This window comes from Talpa europaea (assembly GCF_964194135.1).
Source record: "Talpa europaea genome assembly, chromosome: 10".
NCBI classification, from domain to species: Eukaryota; Metazoa; Chordata; class Mammalia; order Eulipotyphla; family Talpidae; genus Talpa; species Talpa europaea.
This window is the reverse complement of record NC_140077.1, coordinates 69,209,658-69,233,232: the sequence shown is the minus strand read 5'-3', so window position 1 is coordinate 69,233,232 and position 23,575 is coordinate 69,209,658. Positions and strand designations below refer to the sequence as shown.

General features: G+C 45.5%; 1 protein-coding gene across 1 annotated transcript in view; it reads left to right on the top strand.

The window, feature by feature from the left end:
- PPP2R5A (protein phosphatase 2 regulatory subunit B'alpha) overlaps positions 1 to 22,625 on the top strand; it is a gene marked incomplete at its 3' end in the record, with an annotated part of 46,729 nt that extends 24,104 nt beyond the window's left edge. Inside the window, exons 2-13 of the mRNA XM_084244773.1 lie at positions 2,096 to 2,292; positions 5,425 to 5,526; positions 11,207 to 11,299; positions 14,309 to 14,439; positions 16,022 to 16,081; positions 17,188 to 17,296; positions 17,821 to 17,874; positions 18,812 to 18,862; positions 19,362 to 19,481; positions 19,563 to 19,690; positions 20,249 to 20,350; positions 22,499 to 22,625. Of these exons, the coding sequence (XP_084100899.1) occupies positions 2,096 to 2,292; positions 5,425 to 5,526; positions 11,207 to 11,299; positions 14,309 to 14,439; positions 16,022 to 16,081; positions 17,188 to 17,296; positions 17,821 to 17,874; positions 18,812 to 18,862; positions 19,362 to 19,481; positions 19,563 to 19,690; positions 20,249 to 20,350; positions 22,499 to 22,625 (1,274 nt within the window). The remainder of the gene's footprint in view (positions 1 to 2,095; positions 2,293 to 5,424; positions 5,527 to 11,206; positions 11,300 to 14,308; positions 14,440 to 16,021; positions 16,082 to 17,187; positions 17,297 to 17,820; positions 17,875 to 18,811; positions 18,863 to 19,361; positions 19,482 to 19,562; positions 19,691 to 20,248; positions 20,351 to 22,498) is intronic.
- Positions 22,626 to 23,575: the final 950 nt, after the last annotated feature.

Below are 23,575 nucleotides of genomic sequence, written 5' to 3'. Positions count from 1 at the left end.
GGAATTGCTCGTATAATGTGAGTGGGAGAGCTCAGCTTACAGCTCAGATAACCACCCCTTCTCTAGTGTGTAATGTGTGCCCAGGCTGATAAGGTTGACATGACTAGGAAGTTTTCAAGAAGCAGCGGTGTTCATCTTCTAGTTTTTCAAACTAAATATCAGTATTAAGCAGACACCTGTTTATTGAAATCATCTAAATATCAGAATTAAGCAAACATTACTTTATAAATTAAAATTAAATGCATCACCATTTTAACTTTTAAGCAGGAAAATAGAAAATTTCAGGAAAACAAAAAAGCATTCAAGATGTAACTGACTTCTCAAAGAACAAGCAGCTTCTGCTCCCGATGGAAGGGCACATGGGGTACAGAGGGCAAAGGTGACTGCTACGGCTACGTGCAAGTGTGCTCCGGGGTGCTTCATGCTCACACCCGATAGAAGGTGTCATTCTGGGGTAAAGATAGCCATTTAACATATGACTGGTATAAAAACAGCTATAAATCTGTTCATCTTAATTTTTTAAGAATATATTAAAATGTCCCCACTTCAGAAAGCAGCTGTTAGTGGTGATCCTGAGTCACACACTGTTGACATGGGTGCTGTCACCTCACATGGCCCATGGGGCCAGTCTCAGGAACGAGGATCTCAGTCTTCATGTAGCAGGTGGCTGCAATTATTCTGGCACCTTGTCCCCCAAGGCCTTCCAAGTGCGGCCCAGGCCCCCCCCCCCATCCCCCAGGAGTCCCTGTGGGCACAGCAGCAAGTACAGATTTGTTCTAGATTCTACATATTTTTACATCAAAGTCATGTGAATGTAGTCATTTTTGTAATAGATCCACATTTGTAAAAATAAGATTTTACATTATCAATGAGTAAAATCAGTTAAAAGGATGTGCTATCTTCTGACTTTGTGTGAAGATTTTTAGGGTATTTGACTCGCTGCTTTTTTTGCAATACTTTATCTTGGTCATATTTTTTAAGGACAGCAACTTGAATATAGTTGCAAAGTAATTTTACTGGTTCCCTGCCCCAGAGAAACAAAAGTGTGGGCATCCTTGTTAGATTGTCTTTTGACGAGTTCTGCCTGTATATTCATGTGGCATGGGTGCTGATGTGAGTGGAGGAAGACTTCTCTATGTTATACTGGCATTGAAATAAGGCTTTTAAAATTTTAAACTAAATGGTTCAAGAATCTTAAATAACTGCGCTGATTAAATAACTGTCTTTTGTTCATAGATTTGGAAGCTCAGGATTGAAGTTTTGGTCTTTTTGGAATATTGGGAACAAAAGGGTTTAATACATTTGTTAGAATCAAATCAGTATGTCCCTATTTCTGTAATATCGATAAGTCGGAGGTAAAACAGTAAACATCTGGTGCCTATTGTGTGGTACATATAAGAAAGAGGAGAAGGGGGATGAAGAAAGAGAAAGACACTTGTGTCTCCCAGGTCAGGCGGGTCAGACGCAGCACAAGCACTGCAGGAGTCAGCGCTCAAGACTTGGCATCAGTGCGAGGTGGGGAATGTGTTTACTGGAGACCAGTGACTGGTGGGGGCGTCCAGGCCGGCAGTGAATGGTGGGGGGCGCCTGGGCCGTAAGTCTTCAGGTGATGTTGGGAGTGTTGTTGAAGCCTCAGTACAGGTGCCTGACTCTTGACAGGAGGCAGCTGCATTTTGTAAACAATTCTGAGGTTGAACTTCATTCTGTCATTTTTGGGGGTTCCTAGGAAAGTGTTGTGTCTGATCAGCATGAGTCTCGTTTTAGGGAGATTTCAGCCCGGGGGTCATTTAGAGGAAGATAAGGACTTGTGGTAATTGGAGGATGGGGGGACAGCCCAGGGCATCCCTGCATTGAGGTGACAGTGATGAGGGTGTGACAGGGACGGGTGCTCCAGACTTGTGCAGAGACCGTTAACATGGCACCTTGGGGGACACTGAGGGGTTCAGTAAAAGCCCCAGGTTCTGGTATGAAAGATGGGAGTAGGTGGGTCAGTCTCACTAGCTCCCTGAGAGCTGCTTTATGGCATGTGTTAATAGTCTCTACAGAATTAACAGCCGTATAAATGTAGGTAACCTTTCTTTGTTTTTATTTGTAGATGCCTCTTCAAATGAACAGCAGGAGCTTTTCTGCCAGAAGCTGCAGCAGTGTTGTGTTCTGTTTGATTTCATGGACTCTGTTTCTGACTTGAAGAGCAAAGAAATTAAAAGAGCAACACTGAATGAACTGGTTGAGTATGTTTCAACTAATCGTGGTGTAATTGTTGAATCAGCGTATTCTGATATAGTAAAAATGGTAAGCCTCTAGACTTAACGTTCCTCAGATTTATATAAATACAAGTAAGATCTGAGGTGTAATTATGAATTCACAGGCAGGTTTTTAGTAAATGTGAAACAATGTACTCAATGTTCTCGAGACTGGTCCCCTGGAAGCTGAGTCCTGCCTGCTGATGCTGGTGTTCTGTGACAGCTGGGGGTTTGGGCACCGCAGTGGCCGCGGTGGTGTGCAGGGCCACAGAGCTGGTGTCTGTTGTCCAGACTAACCGATAATTCATGTCGTGGGCTGAAGAGAATTTCTAGAGGGTTAAGAAATGACCGATGAAAATGAGGGAAAAGGGAGTCAGGTCTAAAAAAAATTCTTATTTAAGACATATTAATAACATGTGTTTTTAGAGTCTGTTATACTTGAATTTTAACTAAAGCTTAGACTTTTTAAGCAGTAGATGACATGTTTGAAATACCTGATGTGGAAAATAAGTTTCTGCCAACTATTGAAATAAAATTGTTTAGGATGCTGTTTGTTAACACTTCAACTATCAAATGGTAGAAATTTGTTTAGGATTTGTGGTTTTGTATTTTGGTACGTAGAATAATTCAGTAACAGAGAGAGTACCTGAGTGTATATACTTAAACCAGCCAGGGATAGAAAGTTATGTATGTTCCGAGGAAAGAGCAAAATTAGTGAGGAAATTATATTTGGTCTTATTAATTGAGTTTTCATCATATTATACCAGAAGACCTGTGAAAAGAGCTTAGGAAATTTTGATTGGGTCGTTTTTGTTTTGACTTCCTACACTCACACAAAAAGTAAGCAACAATTTGAGGCTATACATACTGAATATTGTTAGGCTTCTTGTTTTGTATTTGTCATTAAGAAATGTTCAGAGGGCCCTCCCTGGTGGCTCAGGGGTTAAAGTCTCAGTGCTCTCAAGCTGTCACCAGCCTCTGTGGCCTAGTTTGGTCCTGGCCAGGGAGCTAGCCCACATGGCGCAGCAGACCTCTCCTGTCTCCCTGCTGCTCCCCTCAGCAGTGTATTTCAGTAGATCCCCCTGTTCTGCTCCCTTCTCTCTCTGGTGAATCCTCTCACTCCCCACAACTCTGGGTTACACCCCAGTTCCTCTATGCATAAATAAATAAAAATCTTTTAAAAAGAAAAAAATGTTCAGGGGAGGAAATGCAGTAATTCTACTTCAGTGATTTCAAATTGTTTGTATTCAGGAATTTTTAAATCCTAAAAAGATACTTTTTAAAAATTTCTATGAAAATTTCTATGAAGTTGTTGACATAGATGTTGAAAGTATTCAAATTGTGAGTTGAGTTATTCTGTAATTTACTGTATGCCAATTCTGAGATTTCATTGCTTTGTTCAAATAAAAAGGTATGTTTTGTCTTTTTTTAAAAAAAAAAAAAAATCTCACAATTTCTAGATGAGTGAAGCCAACTCACATCCTTACTCCTTTTAAACTGCTATATATTTTTAACAAGAAGGTTGGTCTCAAAGGCGTTTTATGCTCTTTTACTGGATGTTTCCTTTTTGAAATGTTCTTTCTGCCCTTCTCCAAACCTAGTACCCATCAGGCAGCCTGGTACCCATCAGGCAGTCCCAGCACATCAGACTCAGGTTGTTACTTTCCCAGTCTCACGTGAAGGACTGTTAGTAGCTACTTGACGGAAGCATAGTTGGAACTGTGCTTGCACCACCAAACACCCCTTTGTCCCAACCTCACCCCCACGTACTTTATCTTAAGTGGCCACCCCTCAGTAATGTGGGCTTCAGTGTTCACTAAATCACTTGGTGTCTTCAAAGACCTGTGGGCTGGGATTACCTTTGCATTGAGATGGTACAAAAGATGACATCACAAATACAGCATTTCATTGATTCTAAAATGGAGACTCTTCGGCCTCCCCCGTGGCACAGCGGTTGAGCGCCAGGTTGCAAAGCTGCCCATAGCCTCTGCAGCGCTGGTTCGATCCCCGACTGCTCCCCGGCCACCGGAGGAGGGTCCCACATGGCGCCCAGACCTCTCCTACCGCCCGCTGCTCCCCTCAGCAGTGTACTTCGGCCCTTCTGCCTGCTCTGCTCCCCACTCTGGCTTTGGTGAATCCTTTCACACTCCCGTGCTTCTGACTGTACCCAGTGCTTGTATAAATAAATAAATAAATCTTTAAAAAAAATAAAATAAGGGCCTCCCCAGTGGCACAGCGGTTGAGCGCTGGGTTGCGAAGCTGCCCGCAGCCTCTGTGGCGCCGGTTCGATCCCCTGCTGCTCCCCGACCACCAGAGGAGGGTCCCACATGGCGCGCAGACCTCTCCTGCCGCCCGCTGCTCCCCTCCGCAGTGTACTTCGGTCCTTCTGTCTGCTCTGCTCCCCGCTCTGGCTCTGGTGAATTCTCTCACCCTCCCGCGCTTCTGACTGTACCCAGTGCATGTATAAACAAAAAAGAAACAAACAAATAAATAAATAAATAAAACATGCCTCTAAAAAAAAAAAAAAATTAAATAAAAATAAAAAAATGAAATAAAATAAAATAAAATGGAGACTCTTGTCCAAGCACGTCCTCATTTCAGAGAGATTAGTAATTTTTTTTTTAAGGCTCAGAGTAGATGGAATAAACTGAATCATTGTGGAGTAGTATAGGCCATGCCTGAGGTTACAGTAGGCATCTACTTGTCCATGCGCTCCCCGAGTCTGTATGTGTACGGAGAGGGAGCGTGCCACACTCATGTGGGCTGCAAGGTAAGTAAGTGGTTGGGTTAGAGAAGGAGAGGAGTTGTAGAGCAATGGAAAGAACAAAGTTAGATTGTAGAGTTAAGAATTTTATGCTTCCCCCCTCACGTCCCTCCCCTTGCCTCCTCTTTTTTTCCAGCAAAATTTGGAAAGAACAATTCATAATTTAAGGAAAAGGAATCTAGAGGTAACCTGTAATCTTCAGTAGGTTGGTGTCTGAGGTAATGGGTAGAGTCAGTTAATGGGTAGAGAAAAGAGAAACACCTCCCTCTTAAAGAGGTTTATAGGTTTTGAACTAAGCTTACAGCCATAACTTAATGTTCTTCTTAATCAAAAGTATCATAGAAATATCTCATTTTTGCATCATTGAATTTAGCTACACGTCAAAGAACAGAAGTCTTAATTTATGTTTCTTTACAGATCAGTGCTAACATCTTCCGTACCCTTCCTCCAAGTGATAATCCAGACTTTGATCCGGAAGAGGATGAGCCCACACTTGAGGCTTCTTGGCCTCACATACAGGTATGGAATATAATTACATATTGATAATTTTTACATTTATGGCACCCTGCTGATGAAATCATGGCTTGTAGATCTGAATGTTTATGTAAAATATGTGACTTTTTAATGTGTTTTCTTAACATTATTCTTTTTCCACAATATTATTTTTCACTTTTTATTGTGATAAAGTATATGTAACTCTTACCATTTAACTATTTTGAAGTGTACAGTTGACCAGCACTAAGTCTACTGACAGTGCTATGCAACCATCACCATTAACAAGTTCCAGGACTTTTATTTATTTTTTTTTTTGTGGGAGGGACCTCGCCGGTGGCCAGGGATTGAACCGGTGCTGCAGAGGCCGCGGGCAGCCTTGCAACCCAGCGCTCAACCGCTGCACCACCAGGGGAGGCCCCAGGACTTTTTAATCACTCCAAACAGAAACCCCCTTGCCATTAGCAGCCTCTCCCCATTCCCTTATCTCTACAACCATGGCAGAGTAGAATTGACTTTCTATCTCTGTGGATTGGCCTGCTCTGGATTTTTTTTTTTTTTTTTTTTTTTTTTAGAAAGTTTCGGGTTTTTTTTTTTTTTTGGTTTATTTATTTATTTATACAAGCACTGGGTACAGTCAGAAGCGCGGGAGGGTGAGAGAATTCACCAGAGCCAGAGCGGGGAGCAGAGCAGGCAGAAGGACCGAAGGACACTGCTGAGGGGAGCAGCGGGTGTCAGGAGAGGTCTGCGCGCCATGTGGGACCCTCCTCCGGTGGCCGGGGAGCAGCCGGGGATCGAACCGGCGCCTCAGAGGCCACGGGCAGCTTCACAACCCAGCGCTCAACCGCTGCGCCACCGGGGAGGCCCTGGATTTTTAATATAAACAGAATTTTTAATATAAACAGACTGTGCCTTGTGTGTCCATTAATCAATGATCGACTTTTCGGTGGTTTTCACTTTTAGTCTATTGTAACTAGAGTTATGAACATTCAAGTACAAGTTTTGTCTTAAGATGTTTCCTTTCAGTTTTTTTTTTTTAAAGTGTTTTGTTTGTTTGTTTGTTTGTTTTTAAAGATTTTATTTATTTATTTATTTATACAAGCACTGGGTACAGTCAGAAGCGCAGGAGGGTGAGAGAATTCACCAGAGCCAGAGCGGGGAGCAGAACAGGCAGAAGGACCGAAGTACACTGCTGAGGGGAGCAGTGGGCGGCAGGAGAGGTCTGCGCGCCATGTGGGACCCTCCTCCGGTGGCTGGGGAGCAGCCGGGGATCGAACCGGCGCTGCAGAGGCTGCGGGCAGCTTCGCAACCCAGCGCTCAACCGCTGCGCCACCAGGGAGGCCCTCCTTTCAGTTTTGATATGCTGTGTTTTTTACCTTCATCTCAAATGTTTTCTGATTTTTCTTGTGCTATCTTCTTTGAACCTTTTTTTTTTTTTTTTGGAATGTGTTTAATTTCTACATATTTGTGACTCCCAAATTTCTTTGTTACTGATTTCTAATGTTAGATTAGAAGCTATACTTTGAATATTCTTGATCCTTTTAAAGTTACTGAGGTTTTCATGGCCTTAGCAAATGTTCTGTCCTAGAAAATGTCCTGTGTATTTTTGAAAAGGATGTGTGCTCTCTTGTTGAATGTAGAATATGCTGTAGAAATCTCTTGGGTGTGGTTGGTTTTTAATCCTCAAGTCTTCTGTTTCCTTCTCAATCTTCCATCTAGTTCTGTCTATTATTTAAAGTGAGATATTCTCCAGCCATCATTGTCTCTCTCTTCAGTTCTGCCAGTTTTTGCTTCATGTGTTTTGGAGCCCTGTTGTTAGCTGTGTACGTTCATGATTTTACATCTTCCACATCTTCTTACATCTTCCACATCTTACCATTCTAGCTCTAGCAGCCATTTCTGTATTACAGTTATTTTGTCTGATATTTTTATATCCACTCTAGGTAGTTTTTGGTTACTGTTTGCATGGTATATCTTTTCATCCTTCTATTTTCATTCTGTTTCTTTGAATCCAAACTGTCTCTCTTTTAAACAGCATATAGTTGAATCATGTTTTATATATCAATTTTGACAGTTTCTGTATTTCTACTGGCGTGTTTAGTCCATTTACTTTTTTTTAAAGATTTATTTATGCATACAAGAGCTGGGGTACAGGACAGAGATGCAGGGAGTGAGAGGATTCATCAGAGACAGAGTGGGGAACAGAACAGGGAGACTGACTGAAATACATTGCTGAGGGGAGCAGCGTGGAGATAGGAGAGATCTGCTGCGCCATGTGGGTTGTTCCCTAGCTGGCCGGGGATCGAACTTGTGCTGCAGAGGCTGCAGATTGCTTCATAGTGCGGTACTTAACCCCTTGTGCTACCAGGGTGTCCCTAGTCCATTTACTTTCAATGTGTTTACTGACAAGGTAGGATATACATCTGCCATTGTGCTGTTTTCTGTATGTCTCAGACCTTTTTCTGCCTCCTCTACCATTACTGACTTCTGTATTAAATATAAAGGATTCCATTTCAATTCCTGTTTCTTTAGCTATATATATTTTTTTAATTTATCTTGGTAGTTGTTTATATTTATCTTAGTAGTTGCCCTGGGGTTACGATTAGCATCTTAAAATAATCTCATTTGAACTTAGTATCAATAGTACACAAAACTTTAGTCCAGCACATGTCCACTCCCTCCTCTTTTCTTTGTGGTAATATCGCCATACAAATTACATCTTTATGTAATAACATGCCCACTAACATAGAGTTTTGTAATTATTGCTTTATATGGTTGTCTAATGAAACAAGAAAATAAGAGTTATAAATAAAAGTACATTTATACTGTCTTTTGTATATGCCTATATAGTTACATTTACCCTTACTCTTTCTTTCTTCCAAAGGACTCAGTTTCTGTGGTGCCCTTTCATTATAACTGGAAAGTCCCCTTTGGTATTTCTTGTAGAGTAGGTCTGTTGATGACACATTCTCTCAGTGTTTACTTGGGAATGTCTTAAATTCCCCTCCACTTTTTTTTTTTTTTTTTAAGATTTATAGGCAGATGCATGGGAGGGGGAGAGGATTCACCAGAGACAGAGTGGGGAGCAGAACAGGCAGACTGACTGAAATACACTGCTGCGGGGAGCAGCAGACGAGACAGGAGAGGTCTGCTGCGCCCTATGGGATTCTCGGCAGCCAGCTGGGATTGAACTTGCGCTGCAGAGGCTGCAGACAGCCTAACAGCGCTGCACTCAACCACCTGAGCCACCAAGGAGTCCTCCCCTCCACTTTTTATTTATTTTATTTATTTTTTAAGATTTATTTATTTATACAAGCACTGGGTACAGTCAGAAGCGCGGGAGGGTGAGAGAATTCACCAGAGCCAGAGCGGGGAGCAGAGCAGGCAGAAGGACCAAAGTACACTGCTGAGGGGAGCAGCAGACGGCAGGAGAGGTCTGCGCGCCATGTGGGACCCTCCTCCGGTGACCGGGGAGCAGCCGGGGATCGAACCGGCGCTGCAGAGGCTGCGGGCAGCTTCGCAACCCAGCACTCAACCGCTGCGCCACCGGGGAGGCCCAACCCCCCACTTTTTAAAGAAGAGTTTCACTGGATATAAAATTCCTGTCTAACCATCTTTTCTTCCCTCACTTTGAACATGAAATCACATTATTCTTCTGGTGTCTATGCGTCTCTGGTGACAAGTCACTTGTTAACCTTAGTAAGTCGTTTTCCTCTTGCTGCTTTGAACATTTTCCGTTTGTCAACTTAATCATGGGATGCCTTCCTGCGGATTTCTCTGACTTTGTTACTTGGAGTTCACTGAGTAGTTTATTATGCTGATTAATAATTTTCATAAAATTTTAGTTGCTTTTAGCCATTATTTCTTGGAATATTCTTTCTCCTTCCTCTTCTCCCGACACTCCTGTATGTGTATATTATTAGGATTGAAGGTGTCCTGCCAGTTTCTAAGCTTTGTTCACTTTTTGTACATTCTTTTTCCTTCACCTCAAACTAGGTAATCTCTATTGAGCCCTCTTCATGTTCACCGATTCTTTCTTCTGTCAGCTCAGATTGTTGTGGGACACCAAGTTCATTGAAGTTCTTACTGCCACTCTAGAAGCCCATCTCTAGAGGAGCTCTTTTTCAGTTGAAATTGAGGGAGAAGGGTATTTTCCTGCCTTAAATGCTAGAACTCATTTCCCAGAATCAAATTGGAAAACTGGTAATAAAAGTTACTATATCAGCAGTTATTCCATTAAACCTCTTTAACCAATTTTGCCTGGCTCAAGCTGCTAGCCCTCGAATATATGACTTTAATCCAGGGTTTACTCAGTGGAATCATGTTAGTTCCATCTCATTTAATACTCTAGTAACTAGAACTCCAGCTGTGACTCAAGATAGCTTTTGCTACAGTGTGAAAGTACTTACGCTGTAGTGTGAAAATTTAGATTTACGTACAGCTATGAAATATGCTCATGTGTTGAATGTTTCTCTTTCACGTATTCTGGTATATCTGTCTATTCTTTATGACCATCAGTCTCTGACTGTACACACCGAGTTTTATTTTTCACCAAAATGTCTAGCGAATACCCAAATATACCTTCAGTTTAGAGATACTTATTTCTCAATTAAGCAAGGTTCTGATGGAGAAAGTAAAAGTCACCAAGTTCAAAGGATTCTTGCCTAATGCTTCAAATATAATGACTTTTATGTTTCTAAAATGCTACTAATGACCTAATATCTACAGGCATAATGGTTTTTTTTTTAAAGGTTTATGCAGTCTTGAAGTTCATATTCTTTTTTTTTTAATGAGTTTTTTTTTAAAGATTTATTTATTTTTATTTATACAAGCACTGGGTACAGTCAGAAGTGTGGGAAGGTGAGAGAATTCACCAGAGCCAGAGTGGGGAGCAAAGCAGGCAGAAGGACCGAAGTACACTGCTGAGGGGAGCAGCGGGCTGCAGGAGAGGTCTGCGTGTACAGGCATAGTGTTTTAACCCTTAAAGCAACACTATAAAATAGGTGTTGTCTACATTTTATAGATAAGCTTAGAGGAAGTTCAAAGGAATTAAAGTTGTGATCAAGAGTACACAAATAGTAAATGGAAGAATCAGGTTGACAATTCAGATATTACTCCTGTGTCACTGCTATCATGAGAAACATTACTACCTCTCCTCAGTAGAGTCTGTGGATAAATACATACATACAACCTCCCTGACCCCACCACCTGGGAAGTCCTCCCTTCCCCCAGTCACATAGGAGGAAGGTTTTCTTTCTTGCATCATCCTTCTTTCTTGCACCCTTAGTGATCACTCAGGATCTCAGGATCCAGGCTGCTCTCCTCCTCTGACCCTCAGGTCCCAGCCTTGTGTATAAGGCGCTCCAGAGATGAAGCTGGCAGGTCGTCGCGCCCCCTCTCGTGAGTCTGTCCTGCAGCAGAGTCCTCTTAGTCCACCACACTCTCACAGACGCTGTCTTTACTTTCTGGCTCCGGTAATTTAGCATTTCCAAGGAGTAATTAGGAAAACCCCCAGAGCTCACCAGGCTGTGAGACCAAAGTGTGACTATATGTTTAGTTTGACAAAAACGGTTACCAACTCATCTAGTCTTATGAGATCTGAAATCTACCTAAATTTGTAAGGGAGAAGTATTTTGGGTGTGAGGTCATAACTTAGGGTAGAAATGGACAGGTATCATTTTAACATTTATTTGACTTTCTCTCATAGCTGGTATATGAATTCTTCCTAAGATTCTTGGAGAGCCCTGACTTCCAGCCTAGCATTGCAAAGCGATACATTGATCAGAAATTTGTACAACAGGTAAGGGACTCTTCCGTCTTAAATGTTCTCCGGTTCATCTTATCAGTGATATATTAGCTTGTGATTAAAATAGACTTCCAGAATTATCATGGGTTATTTCAGTGTAACAGTACTTAATACTTAACAATGAGGATAAAAGTGAAGTAGCTTTGAGGATAGTTTTTTTTATCAAGAAAGAGCTCCTAATGAAGTCAAATTATCCTACCCAGTCCTAAATGCTCACTTATTTTGGCGAGACCAGAAAAGCAAGCCTTTTTACAATATCTGAGAAATACTGCCGTGACCATTGAGTCTGCAGACAAACCTTTACTTATAAGTCTTTGAACGTGAGTTGGGTTTTAAGCATCTAACTTTGAAATGACAGTGGAAGGCTGGAACAAGCCATTGAGAGAGTTTGGGCTTCCGGTTTGTCTCCTGCCATCAAGTATCAGTTATTCTTTCCCCTTTCTCTTCTTTTCCCTTTCCCCTTTCTCTTCTTTCCCCTTCCCACCTTCAGCCTTTGAACCACCCGGTTCCTAAGGCACAGACAAGATGGGCCCTTTTGCAAGAAAAGAGATAGTTAAACATACAGGATACCTTCTTTCTTTTTATAAATTTGTTTTTAGCTGATATTTTGGGAACCTGCATACTCAGAATTAATTTATCAGAACATGTACGTTGTGTTTTCAAAATCTTTTCAACCATTAAAAGCTCTCTGTTTAACTTTGGAGTTTTCTGGCCAGACATCACATTGTGACAGCAGGTTCACATTCCTTCTGGAAACGCCTTCAGTGTATGGGGTCTCGCCAGGACCCAGATGCTCCACATCAGCCACGTCCTGGAGGTGGCAGGCGGAAGTGAGGGGCAGGCCCACGTCACCACAAGGATCCCCCTGCCCACTCAGCCGCCTGTGTCCCCAGTGTCGGGGTCCACAGAACCTGCAGGGGCTCAAACAGGGCACATTTGTGGCAGGCGAGTTAACATAAAATGTGCATTTCGGTCATGAGTAAAATTCAGCCCTATGAATGGAGTTGCACAGTTCTGGTGACTAGGCCATAGCGTGCCTATTCTGCCTGCAGCTCTTCGAGGGGTAGATGAGGTGCCTTAGCCACTTAGACAGCAGCCGCCTTGGGCCCTGCAGTCGCTGGTTTGAGGTGTTTTGGCTGCTGGGTGACTCCGTGGGTTTGGCAGGAAGCAGATTGGTGAGGAGGGACCCACTTGCCACCTTCTGCTCCACCCACCACTACTCGGGGCGCTGGTGTGCTCAGCAGTATGCACAGGGATGCTCTGCTCTGGTGTTTTTAATTATTTGGTGAGGTGGTAAGTTTTAAGGCTGAGAATGGACGTTCATTTTTCAAGAAAAGAAAACAATGACGTAATTCTGGGTTATATTCCAATCGTGGAGTTGTGGAACAAAGTTAAGAATGAGCGAGTGCTGGTTACATGTCGGGCGCCATCCTTACTTACAGGCTCTAATGTGAAAGCTGGACGTGGCCAGGCCACCCGGGTGGGGCGTGGCACGTTGAGCTGGACTTACATGTTGGCCTCGCCACCTCCTCTCAAAAAGAGCAACTGCTCTCCACGCTCACTTTATTGATGGAGACTCAGAGGTGATGGGGTCCCCTTAAAGTGAGATCTAAGTATCAGCCAAACAAGAGATCTGCCTCCTCTAAGCAGCGTCTCTCACACGCAAGGCTGGCTGTGCCTTGTTGCAAGAGGCCTGCACCTGGAGGGCCAGACACCTGCCGAGACTGGCCTCTGCTGTCATACGTCCCTGGGACCGATTTATGTTAAATTACACTTGTTCTTGAATTAGACATGATGACCTGAACATCGAATTGGAAAGCACAGCTTCCAGGGAAGGCTGACGTCAGAACCGTGGGCTCAAGTGTCTCCGGAGAGAGTAGTGTAGCCGTTTTTAATTAGCATAATTTGAACTGAATTATTAGGTACAGCAGCATAAGCATTCTTCCTTCCTGTTTCTCACTGGTGCCTCACGCAGCGCCTGACCCACCCCATGAGCAAGGAATGCAGGCCCAGCAGACGCACATGCACGTTCAAGGGTTGGTAGTGCTCGAGTGGACGTGGGTAGTCCCGGCCTCCAGAGCCTGTGTGCTGAGGCCATCACGCAGCAGGCAGGACACCAGCTCCCCCACAGCTTCTATAAAGAGGGGTGCTTTTATATTTGTTCCTAAGAAACCCAGTGTTTGATTTAAAACATGGTAATACTTTTTTTGACAGAAGAAATTCAGTTTTTCATTGGAAAAAAAATGGTAATTTGAGCCCTTTAAGTTCTTCAGAGATCACTTTGTCCTGCCTTTGCTAAAGAGTTTTTTTAGGGAAAAGAAATAAAAGTTTTGTAGGGGTATAGGATCCTGTTGACTTGACCAGTTTGAACTGGCTTAAAATTCTTCAGCCATTTGCCAAGTTGACTGAATAATAGAACTCTTGCACCTGTCCGTTATTTCAGTATTACTTCATGAATGATTTAAATCTAGTAGCATGTGTCTGCCAGTATTTTATCTTACCAACTAAAAACTTATTTTTAAGCTGTTGGCATGGTGACTAAATTTTTAAATGTGAAATCACCTAAGAAGCTTGGTTTATGTAGATCATTCTAGATTATAATAAAACATTTACACACATTTCTAAATTTCATTTAAGGATTTGCAATCTGTAAGCTTAAAGTTCTGCATGTAGTTTTGACTGTCTTTAAAAAAGTTTTAAAAATTAAATTTCAACTAATGATACAAGTTAGGTTTTGTAGTCAAGAATAAGTTAGAATTTTAAAGTGTGTGTCAAGGCAAAAAAAAAAAAAAGATTCCAGTTTTTGAAGTATTATCATGCCAGTGTTTATCATTTTTTGGAATGAAAGAATTTGCATTCCCTAAATTTTTGCAAGAAAAATCAGTGTAAGAATATTTAAGTGCTTTGTAAGATTTCATGGGCTATCTTAAGATAAAAATAAGAATAATATGAAGTTTTAGCTCGATTATTTTTTAAAAGTAATTTCTCAGATTTTTTTTAAAGCTCCTGGAGCTTTTTGATAGTGAAGACCCCAGAGAACGTGACTTCCTGAAGACTGTTCTGCATCGAATTTATGGGAAGTTCCTTGGATTAAGAGCGTTCATCAGAAAACAAATCAACAACATTTTCCTCAGGTAAATGGGTCAAATATTCATTCATATGTAGTGCTCACCCCTCCACCCACCCGCAACATTTTTATTCTAGTTCCTGTAGATTAATTTTTAGTGTCTGGAACCTTCATATTCAGTGAGCAACACTTGGTCATTGTTTGCCTATACTGTGGGCAGCTGATTGCAGCTGACACTTCAGACCCTTGTTGTCTGAGTGCACAGCAATGAAGACAGTTTTTTTTTTTTTTTTTTTTAAGATTTATATATTTATACAAGAAACAGGGTACAGGCCAGATTCACAGGAGGGTGAAAGGATTCACCAGAGACAGAATGGGGAACAGAACAGGCAGACTGACAAAATACACTGATGAGGGGAGCAGCGGGCACGACAGGAGAGGTCTGCCGCCCCACGTGGGACCCTCGCTGGCCAGCCAGGATTGAACCGGCACTGCAGAGGCTGCCGACGGCTTCACAGCGCTGTGCTCAACCACCTGTGCCACCAGGGGAGGCCCTGAAGACAGTTCTTTATAAGTCGTGCCAGTGTTTCTCATGCTTAAATTTGAGAGAATTTCTCTAGCAATTTCTCTGAGCTATTTTAAAAAATTGTGTATAAGTATCATTTAAATCAATAGCTCTTAGAAGTACTTTCATCTGATTTTTTGACAAAGCTAATTTCTTGGGGCCCATCTTTTGACTCCTTTATATATATATATTTTTTATAGAGGCATGTTTTTATTTATTTATTTTATTTGTTTGTTTTGTTTATACATGCACTGGGTACAGTCAGAAGCGCGGGAGGGTGAGAGAATTCACCAGAGCCAGAGTGGGGAGCAGAGCAGGCAGAAGGACTGAAGTACACTGCTGAGGGGAGCAGCGGGCGGCAGGAGAGGTCTGCGCGCCATGTGGGATCCTCCGCCGGTGGCTGGGGAGCAGCCGGGGATCGAACCGGCGCCGCAGAGGCCGCGGGCAGCTTCGCAACCCAGCGCTCAACCGCTGCGCCACCGGGGAGGCCCTGACTCCCTTATAAATGTTAATCTGTTAAGTAATAGCTTCAAATCAGATTTCATAGTAACACCCATATTTCAAGCTTGGTTGGTTGGTTGAATTGAAGACCTGGCATTCCAAATTACAAAAATTGGGGTGAGTAATGGCTGTTCCTCCTAGAGAGAGCCTCTCCTCCGGGTCCACTGCCCCTCCTGAGCCACGTCAGGAGGGACGTGCCTTGTGTCCTGGAGTCCTCATGACTCCACTTAGGGCACACCCAGCTGTGGGGGGCCAGGCAATCTGTGTCCATGGAGCCGGGAGCAATTACGAATAAAAGCAACTTTCCCATATACAGGTCAGTTTGGATCTTCCTATGAGCAGAAGTTTATTTCAAAAAACTTTGAGAAAACCATCTTCTATATTCTTAAGTGAAATAAAATTCACTTTATTTTATGGCTGTGAGGTGATAGTTTGGGCTGAGCTGCTTACAAAGAAGCCCTAAGTGTGCTCGTGCTTCTCTTCCATGGTTTGTCTGCCCATTGGGCTGGTTTCTTTACCTTCTGTCTTTCTCTCAGTTTAGTCTTGTGATGTTTTATTCTATCTATCTTTATTTTAAATTCAGGTTTATATATGAAACAGAACATTTCAATGGTGTTGCTGAACTCCTTGAAATATTAGGAAGGTAGGTCATTGATTTTTAACTATTTTATGTATTAAAATCTTAGCTGCGGTTGGAAAAACTAATATTTTAGTGTTTAAATACAGGCTGAAGACAGTTTCTCAGCCGTGCCCTCCCTGTGGCTCTGTAGGGGCCAGCTGCCTGTCAGCAGCCCAGCACAGCCTCCCCACTTCTGAGGCTGCACCTTCTCCCGGCCTGGCCAGACCACCCCAAAAGTTGCAGGGCCTCACTGGGGAGCAATGACATAAGCTGCAGTGGGTCCCCTGTCCAGAAGTGGACACCCCAGGCCTCATTCATGTGCTGCTTCCTGAGACGCTGTGGCCTCTGGTTTTAGTTTGCACGAGCATCTGCCTGCCTGGTTCCCCACCAGCATGTCTGCTTGAGACAGGGCCCACTGTTCACAGGGTGATCTTAGTCTCCTGTGCTGCTTGAAGAGTGAGTATGGAGAGAACCACTCTTTTATTTTTTTAAAAGATTTATTTATTTATACAAGCACTTGGTACAGTCAGAAGCACGGGAGGATGAGAGAATTCACCAGAGCCAGAGCAGGGAACAGAACAGGCAGACTGATGAAACACACTGCTGAGGGGAGCAGCAGGTGCAGCAGGAGAGGTCTGTTGTGCCATGTGGGACCCTAGCCAGTGGCCGGAGACTGAACCGGTGCTGCAGAGGCTGTGGGCAGCTTTGCAGCCCAGCGCTCAACCACTGGGCCACCAGGGGAGGCCCGAGAACCACTCTTAATTCCTGAGCTTGTCATCAAGAGACTTTCCATGTTTACCCCAGAAACTCTTCTGGTGGCCTTGCAGAATAGGAGAATTCTGACAGTGTGACGAGCTCAGTGTCACGCCCTTGGGGAGAGGAGGAGGGAGGAGCAGCACCCAGACCAGCTGCAGGACAGGCTTCCCAGAGGCGAGCCACCCTGTCTCCCTGGGGCCTTGGCCTGCGGCTCGGGCTCTGTGGTGCTGCTCTGTCTGGCCGAGGCTTGCAGAGGCACCTTTGATGCGGGGCACAAGCAGAGCTGACCCTTTCTTTTGTTGTAGTGGGTAGAGTAACTTTGGGAAGTCAAGTAGCCACTACTTAACCCTTCCCCTACCTTTTTTTCCCTCCAGTATTATCAATGGCTTTGCATTGCCACTGAAAGCAGAACATAAACAATTTCTAATGAAGGTTCTTATTCCTATGCATACTGCGAAAGGATTAGCGCTGTTCCATGCACAGGTACGTCTCGGGAAGTCTTCAAATGAAATAAATGACGTATAAAGACAGAGCAAGGGAGGTAGCGAGGGCAGTTGTAAGTACAAACAGGCATGAGGTATCAGTTACTGACCAAGTTCAGGCAGCGGACATGAGTTCAGCTGTAGGAGAGAAGGGCCGAGTCCCTTCTCATCCAGCGTGGCCGAAGCCACACCACAATGGGCTGGTGGGTCAGCTGGTGGGTCAGGTCATAGGCCACCAGGCAGCAGCAGCAGCCCGCCTGCAGCAGCCCCAGTCAGGAGACAGGGTCATCTCTGCCCTTACTAGAGACTGTCCAGGAAAAAGGCACTGAGGCCTAAACATGGGGTGAAGTCAGTCAGCTGCATGTGCAGAAGTTGCTGCTGAGAAACTTTTTGAAACCAGGAGTTAGTTTCAGGGGTAACAATGATGCACGAATTGTTGTTTATGGGTGAGATGAGCTAATCAACTAGCCGCTTTTGTCTCCTCTGGGCCTTGCTCTGGGTGACGGTGACATGCCTTGGTTTCAGCTGGCCTACTGCGTCGTCCAGTTCCTGGAGAAGGACACCACCCTCACGGAGCCGGTGAGTGCCCCCGCGCCCCCACCTGGCTACCATTTCACGCAAACCTTAAGTATTTCCTGCGAATCTTATTCCCTGTGGATGCTTGTTTTTGCCATGAAGGCATCCTTACCTTTCATCATTACGCAGTTTATTTTTATAAAGGTACTGTCTTTAACATTGACCTGGCCACATACTGAGTTTTCCAGCTTGTAAGGGGTGTGCGTAGACATACTCTGCACAAGCACGCTGACTGGCATTCCTTCCTGGTTTTAAATGTAAATGAGTATTTATGGGACCAGGCCAGCAATTTAAAGTAGCTTACAAGGCCGCTGAAGGTCCGTTTCCATGAAAGCACCAGGCCCAGCTGGTTTTCCAGCCTATTCCCATGAAAGCGTGTGATTATCTGGTCGTTTTCCATGTAAATTCTTAGTTTTAGGTCATTCAACATTTACCAGGATGTAGCCCCAGAAAATAGTCCAAAATTGTTCAAAATCTCCTGAGAAAAGTTATTCCCGCCAGTACTGATGGCTGACCACCCTGAAGCAGCTACGGCTGGGTGTGTCTACCCTGTACATTGCATTTAATACAGAATTTGCAGTTTTTCATTTGGCTCATGATCCCTTTTTGGTTTCTAAGATTGTGCTAACCACACATGGGAAGCTTTCTGGCTTATTTGTGCTTCGTAATGGTTAAAGATGTCTCTGGTCCTTGATTTCCCCCTAAAATAACCTCCACTTCACCCACCAAGTCACATTTTTGTTAATTTCTTTGCAGTCAGTAGCACTCCCTGTTAAATTGGTTTTGTCTCATCGCTAATTCCTTGTGCCCCAGCAGCGTCCCACAGGGGCAGGATCTGGGCTGCACCAGTCAGTCTCCCTGTGGGCTTGGTGGGTGAGCGTGTCCTGTCCCAAGGAGGCTGCACTTGCTTTAGTCATGCTCAGTATCTCCTCCCTTGCAGGTGATCCGAGGATTGCTGAAGTTTTGGCCAAAAACGTGCAGTCAGAAAGAGGTGGGCGCTGCTCGCTGTGCAGGGCAGAGTGCAGGTCACTGTGCTCCTTCCTGTGTGTCCCACCTTGCCCCCACAACTCTCCCCCAACCCCTCTCCCCAGCCCTGCTCTCCCTCCCCCATCCCCCTCTCCCACCTTCCTTGTACCCCTTCACCTCTCCCCCATATCCCCTCTCCCTTCCCTCTCCTCTTCCCATCCCTCTCCTTAACCTCCTCTCCCCCCTTTCCCTCCCCCTTCGCCTACCTATACCCCTTTCTCCTACTTCTCCCCCACCCCTCACCACCCTCTGCCTCCCCCTAGGCCCCCTCCCATCCCTCACCTTTCCCCTCTTCCCACACCTCCTCTCCTGCTCCCCCAAATCTCTCTCCCCACTTCCTCCCCTCTCCCCCACTGCTCCACAGGGAACCTGCCCTGGCCACCCACAGCTGGCAGAGGAACCTGCAGCTGGCAGAGGAACCAGAGAAGCTGTCATGTTTTTTAAGAGATGTTTTTTTGACCTAGGTGATGTTTTTAGGAGAAATTGAGGAAATCCTAGATGTCATTGAACCAACACAATTCAAGAAAATCGAGGAGCCCCTTTTCAAACAAATCTCCAAGTGTGTGTCCAGCTCCCACTTTCAGGTACAGGCCGCTGGCGAGTCACTCTGTCTGCACCTTTGTCTTTTCTCTTTCAGCTTTCACATTTCTAAATGTCTGTTTCAGGTTGCAGAGAGAGCACTGTACTTCTGGAACAATGAATATATTCTTAGTTTGATTGAAGAGAATATTGATAAAATTCTGCCAATTATGTTTGCCAGCTTGTACAAAATTTCCAAAGAGCACTGGAATCAGTAAGTGTCTTTTCTAAACCTGTCCCTTGACCTACTAACAGATGCGGAATTTATCCCAAGGTGAACGTCACAGTCTGTGAGGTGGAGAGTACCCGACTGTCTTAACTTCAGCTGAAACGGGAGGTCGCCTTGACCCCCGTCAGCGTATTTGGCTGACACGGGTGGGGTTGGGGTCACTGGGCAGAGGGAGGATTCACCAGGCCAGGGAGGGGAGCCGCCGCAGGTCAGGCGGCTCATGCACTGGGCGGCCTCCCCTGCAGGGCCTGTCCCTAGAAGCTGCGGCACCCATGGCCTCGTCCACTCTCCATCCTCCACCTTATGAGCCCCGCGAGCTGGGTCTCCTTTGCCTGCCCAGGCTGCAGCTCAGCATTTGAGGTGGCAGCACAGGACACAGGATCTTCGTACCTGAGTGCACAAATGCCGGCGCGGTGGGGTGGCCACCTTCCCCCACTGGCCACAGCGTTGCAAACGCAGGGCTGGTGAAGCAGCAGTTCTTGGTTGCGTGCTGGCAGAGGAGGCTGCCCCTCCCTCACTGACCGGCGCCGGTTTCTATTTCAGGACTATCGTGGCGCTGGTGTACAACGTGCTGAAGACGCTGATGGAGATGGACGGCAAGCTCTTCGATGACCTCACCAGCTCATACAAAGCAGAGCGACAAAGGTATGACCACAAGGCCCTCAGTCGGGTTGTAATGCTGAGTCGGTCCGGGATGTGCGACCTGCACATGTCCAGGTCACTCCCAGGTGACGTCTGAGGTTAACGACTGTCGATTTCATTCTACGCCTTAAGGCTTTGTCAGCTGGAAGCAGCTGCCGCGTGAGATAGAATCTGATTTCATCTGTTGTGTCCACTCACTCCACGGGTGGAGAGGTTCTAAGATGAGCGTGTCGTTCAGTGACACTGTGTCCGCGTCCTTCCTGCAGGAAGGGGGGCTCCTAATGAGACACCCATGGCTCAGCACAAGCACGACAAAAACCACTCCTACTGTCCAAGAAATTCAGGAGTTTGGGGTGCCTCGTGTGAGGAACTGGGGCCAGCGTGTAGTTTTTATCTTGCACACCTCGTTTGGAATAGCTGAGCTTTCATCAGCACGTGGCTGGTCTGAAGGAGAAGAGAACAAGGAAAGCGGCTCCGGCAGATGTGGGCGGGGCTTAAAGGCCAAGAGCAAGGGGTGTTCCTTTATGGGATCAGTCATCACCTTGGGGTCAGGTTGGGGCAGTCTAAGACTGAGAATACCTGCTGACCTGATTCCTCACATTCCTGGAAGCTTCCATGGCCAGGTTTAATTTAAGGTTCATTAACCTTCTGTACCTCCACCTCTCGTGTCTGCCCTGTGAGTCCTTCCATCCACCACCCACTCCCGGCAGCCCCCGCCCAGACCCAGCCCCAAATCTTCTGGGGGTGTTGAAGGGAGGAGGTCCATCTTCTGTAACTGCTTCAGGCTGGCGTAGAACGTAGAGCTCTGTCCCTACTGGAGGGGCCTGGGATACAGTCTCCCCGATACTAGTCCCTGAACCGACAGGCGATTGGTCCCTAATGCTGGTTCTGGAAGGTGGTGTAGGCAGAGCCCAAGAGGTGGGGGGTGTCAGCAGCTGCTGTGTCTCTTGGAGGAGTTGGAATTTAATTGCCTCTAAACAAGAAGAAACAAATTTAACAATGAAATGGACTAGCCAAGGTCCCAAGAGTGAAACACAGCTTGGCCGGTGGGTTCCAGGGGAGGCAGGCAGTCTTGGGCAGGCTAGCAGGCTTTTGATGGACATTCCCGTCCACTCTGGCTAATGTGACGACATGCGCCCTCTAGATAAGGTGTGTTCCCCTGGAGACAGCCCATTTCTTAGGTGCCGTGTGACCAAGAGGAGTGCAGAAGGGGTACTGGTTTCCAGCAAAGAGGAGCTGCGTCAAGGCACCTGGTGGGGACCCATAGGGAAGGGGCAGAAGGGGCCAGACAAGTCTGGAAGGAAAAGAGAAAAATGAAAATCAAGGTCAAGGCTGCCATCGCTAACCTCCCCATGGGTCTCTGTCTCTTCCAAGTGTCTCCTTCCATGTCCCCAAGTCCCTAGTGCAAGTCCCAAGTCCAGTGTCCACTTCACAGGTTCAGACTGACCTATTTTAACTAAGATTCATAGTCATCATTTTCAGTACAACGCGAGGAAAGAGATCTCCCAAGCCTACTAATGCATCAGTAACTCGTTGCAATTTCTTTAAATAGCAGCTTCCAGGCAGGGATAATACCTAGCTCCTGCACCAAGGCGCCAGGGCAAGGAAGTCATGTGAGGTGTCGGTGTTATCCGAGTCACATTTTCTAAGAATAACTTTCATGTCTTACCCTTTAAGTCAGCACCTGTGTCCCTTAAATCACACGTAACTGCAAAACTGAAGCCCAGGTGCACGCAGCCCTACAGCAGACTCTGGTCCAAAGAGAAATGTTTTCCTTAGAATTGACATTAATCGACTATATTAAAAACTTAGCTTGTTCTAAAGAGCCATTGTTCCAACTTTAGTTTTCATCTGACGTGTGGGGTCTGTGTGGGGAGACAACCAGCGCCGGGGCTCAGCCCTTGTCTGCACGGTGGGTGTGGACCTGGCCTGGCCAGCAGAGCACAGCTGGAGGTGGAGGGTGGGGAAAAGCACGCAGGACTCATGGTCAGTGCCAGGGACACGCAGGCGTCATGGCCCCACTGTGCTCAGGACCCGGCCATGGAGGCCTCCATTGGGTTTAAGTAAATGTGGACATGGCGCCAAATAATAGCGCCTCCTCCAGGTTCTACAAGAGAGGGTCTGACTGCAAAAATTTTGGTTTGCCTACAGAGAGAAAAAGAAGGAATTGGAACGTGAAGAACTGTGGAAAAAATTGGAGGAGCTAAAGCTGAAGAAAGCTCTGGAAAAGCAGAACAGCGGCTACAATAGCATCCTCAACAACACAAACGCCGAGTAAGGGCCCCCGCGCAGGACTGGCAGTTTTGTACGCTCTTTTGGAATATGTAAACATAACGAGACAAACCTCATCAGTATAATTAAAAGGCCAATTTTTTTCCTGGCAATTGTAAATGACAACCTGGACTAGACGCAGCCTCCGTGTGGTAACCCTGGTCTATCATTGATCCTCTGTCACTTCTGGAGTCACACAGAAATGAACCTTAACATCCATGAGCAAGATAATTATGGGAGTGGTAAGAATTATGACTTGAATTCTTTGATTGTGTTGCACATAGAGTAGTTGCTCTGTATATTTTTCCCTTTTATAATGTGCTTTCACATGCTGCAGACCTTAGTTACATCCTGGGAGTCTCTCCTGAATCAGCGCTCAGGGAGAGCCTTCCCTTTCCCGTGGCCTCTCCCAGATTCCATGGGGCCTCCCTCAGTAGTGGTATTGCCATACTCTGGAATTTGAGCAAAACACTTAAATATCCAGGTTCTTCAAAGCACAAATATAGAAATAAAAGCTGGGAAAGTAAACCAAAATTCTTCATTGTCCCTCTGGACACCCCCTGCCTGCGCCACTCCAGTGAGAAGCCCCGGCCTGCCCTGGTGCATTCCGCCAGAGTCGGGCTGTGGGCCACCCGCGTCAGGCTACCATTCCAGTCTTCACATGCAGCCGCGTGGAAACTTTTGTAACAAAGAACCTCACTGGGGGTGGCGCAGCGTTTAATAAAGTCTACGTTTGTATTTGCCTTACGTGGTCCTCGCTCCTTTTCAGAAGCCGGTCCCCCAACGCACATAGGCTGGTGTCTAGCGGGAAACCTCAAGGCCTGAGATGGCAGGTTGGGATTGGGAGAGCAGGCACCACCAACCCCAGTGGGCTGTCCTGCGGCTCTGGTATCTCCTGAGGACTCTGTCCCCGCCTGCGCCGCTCTGTGCAGGGGACAGGCTTGAATGGACACTACC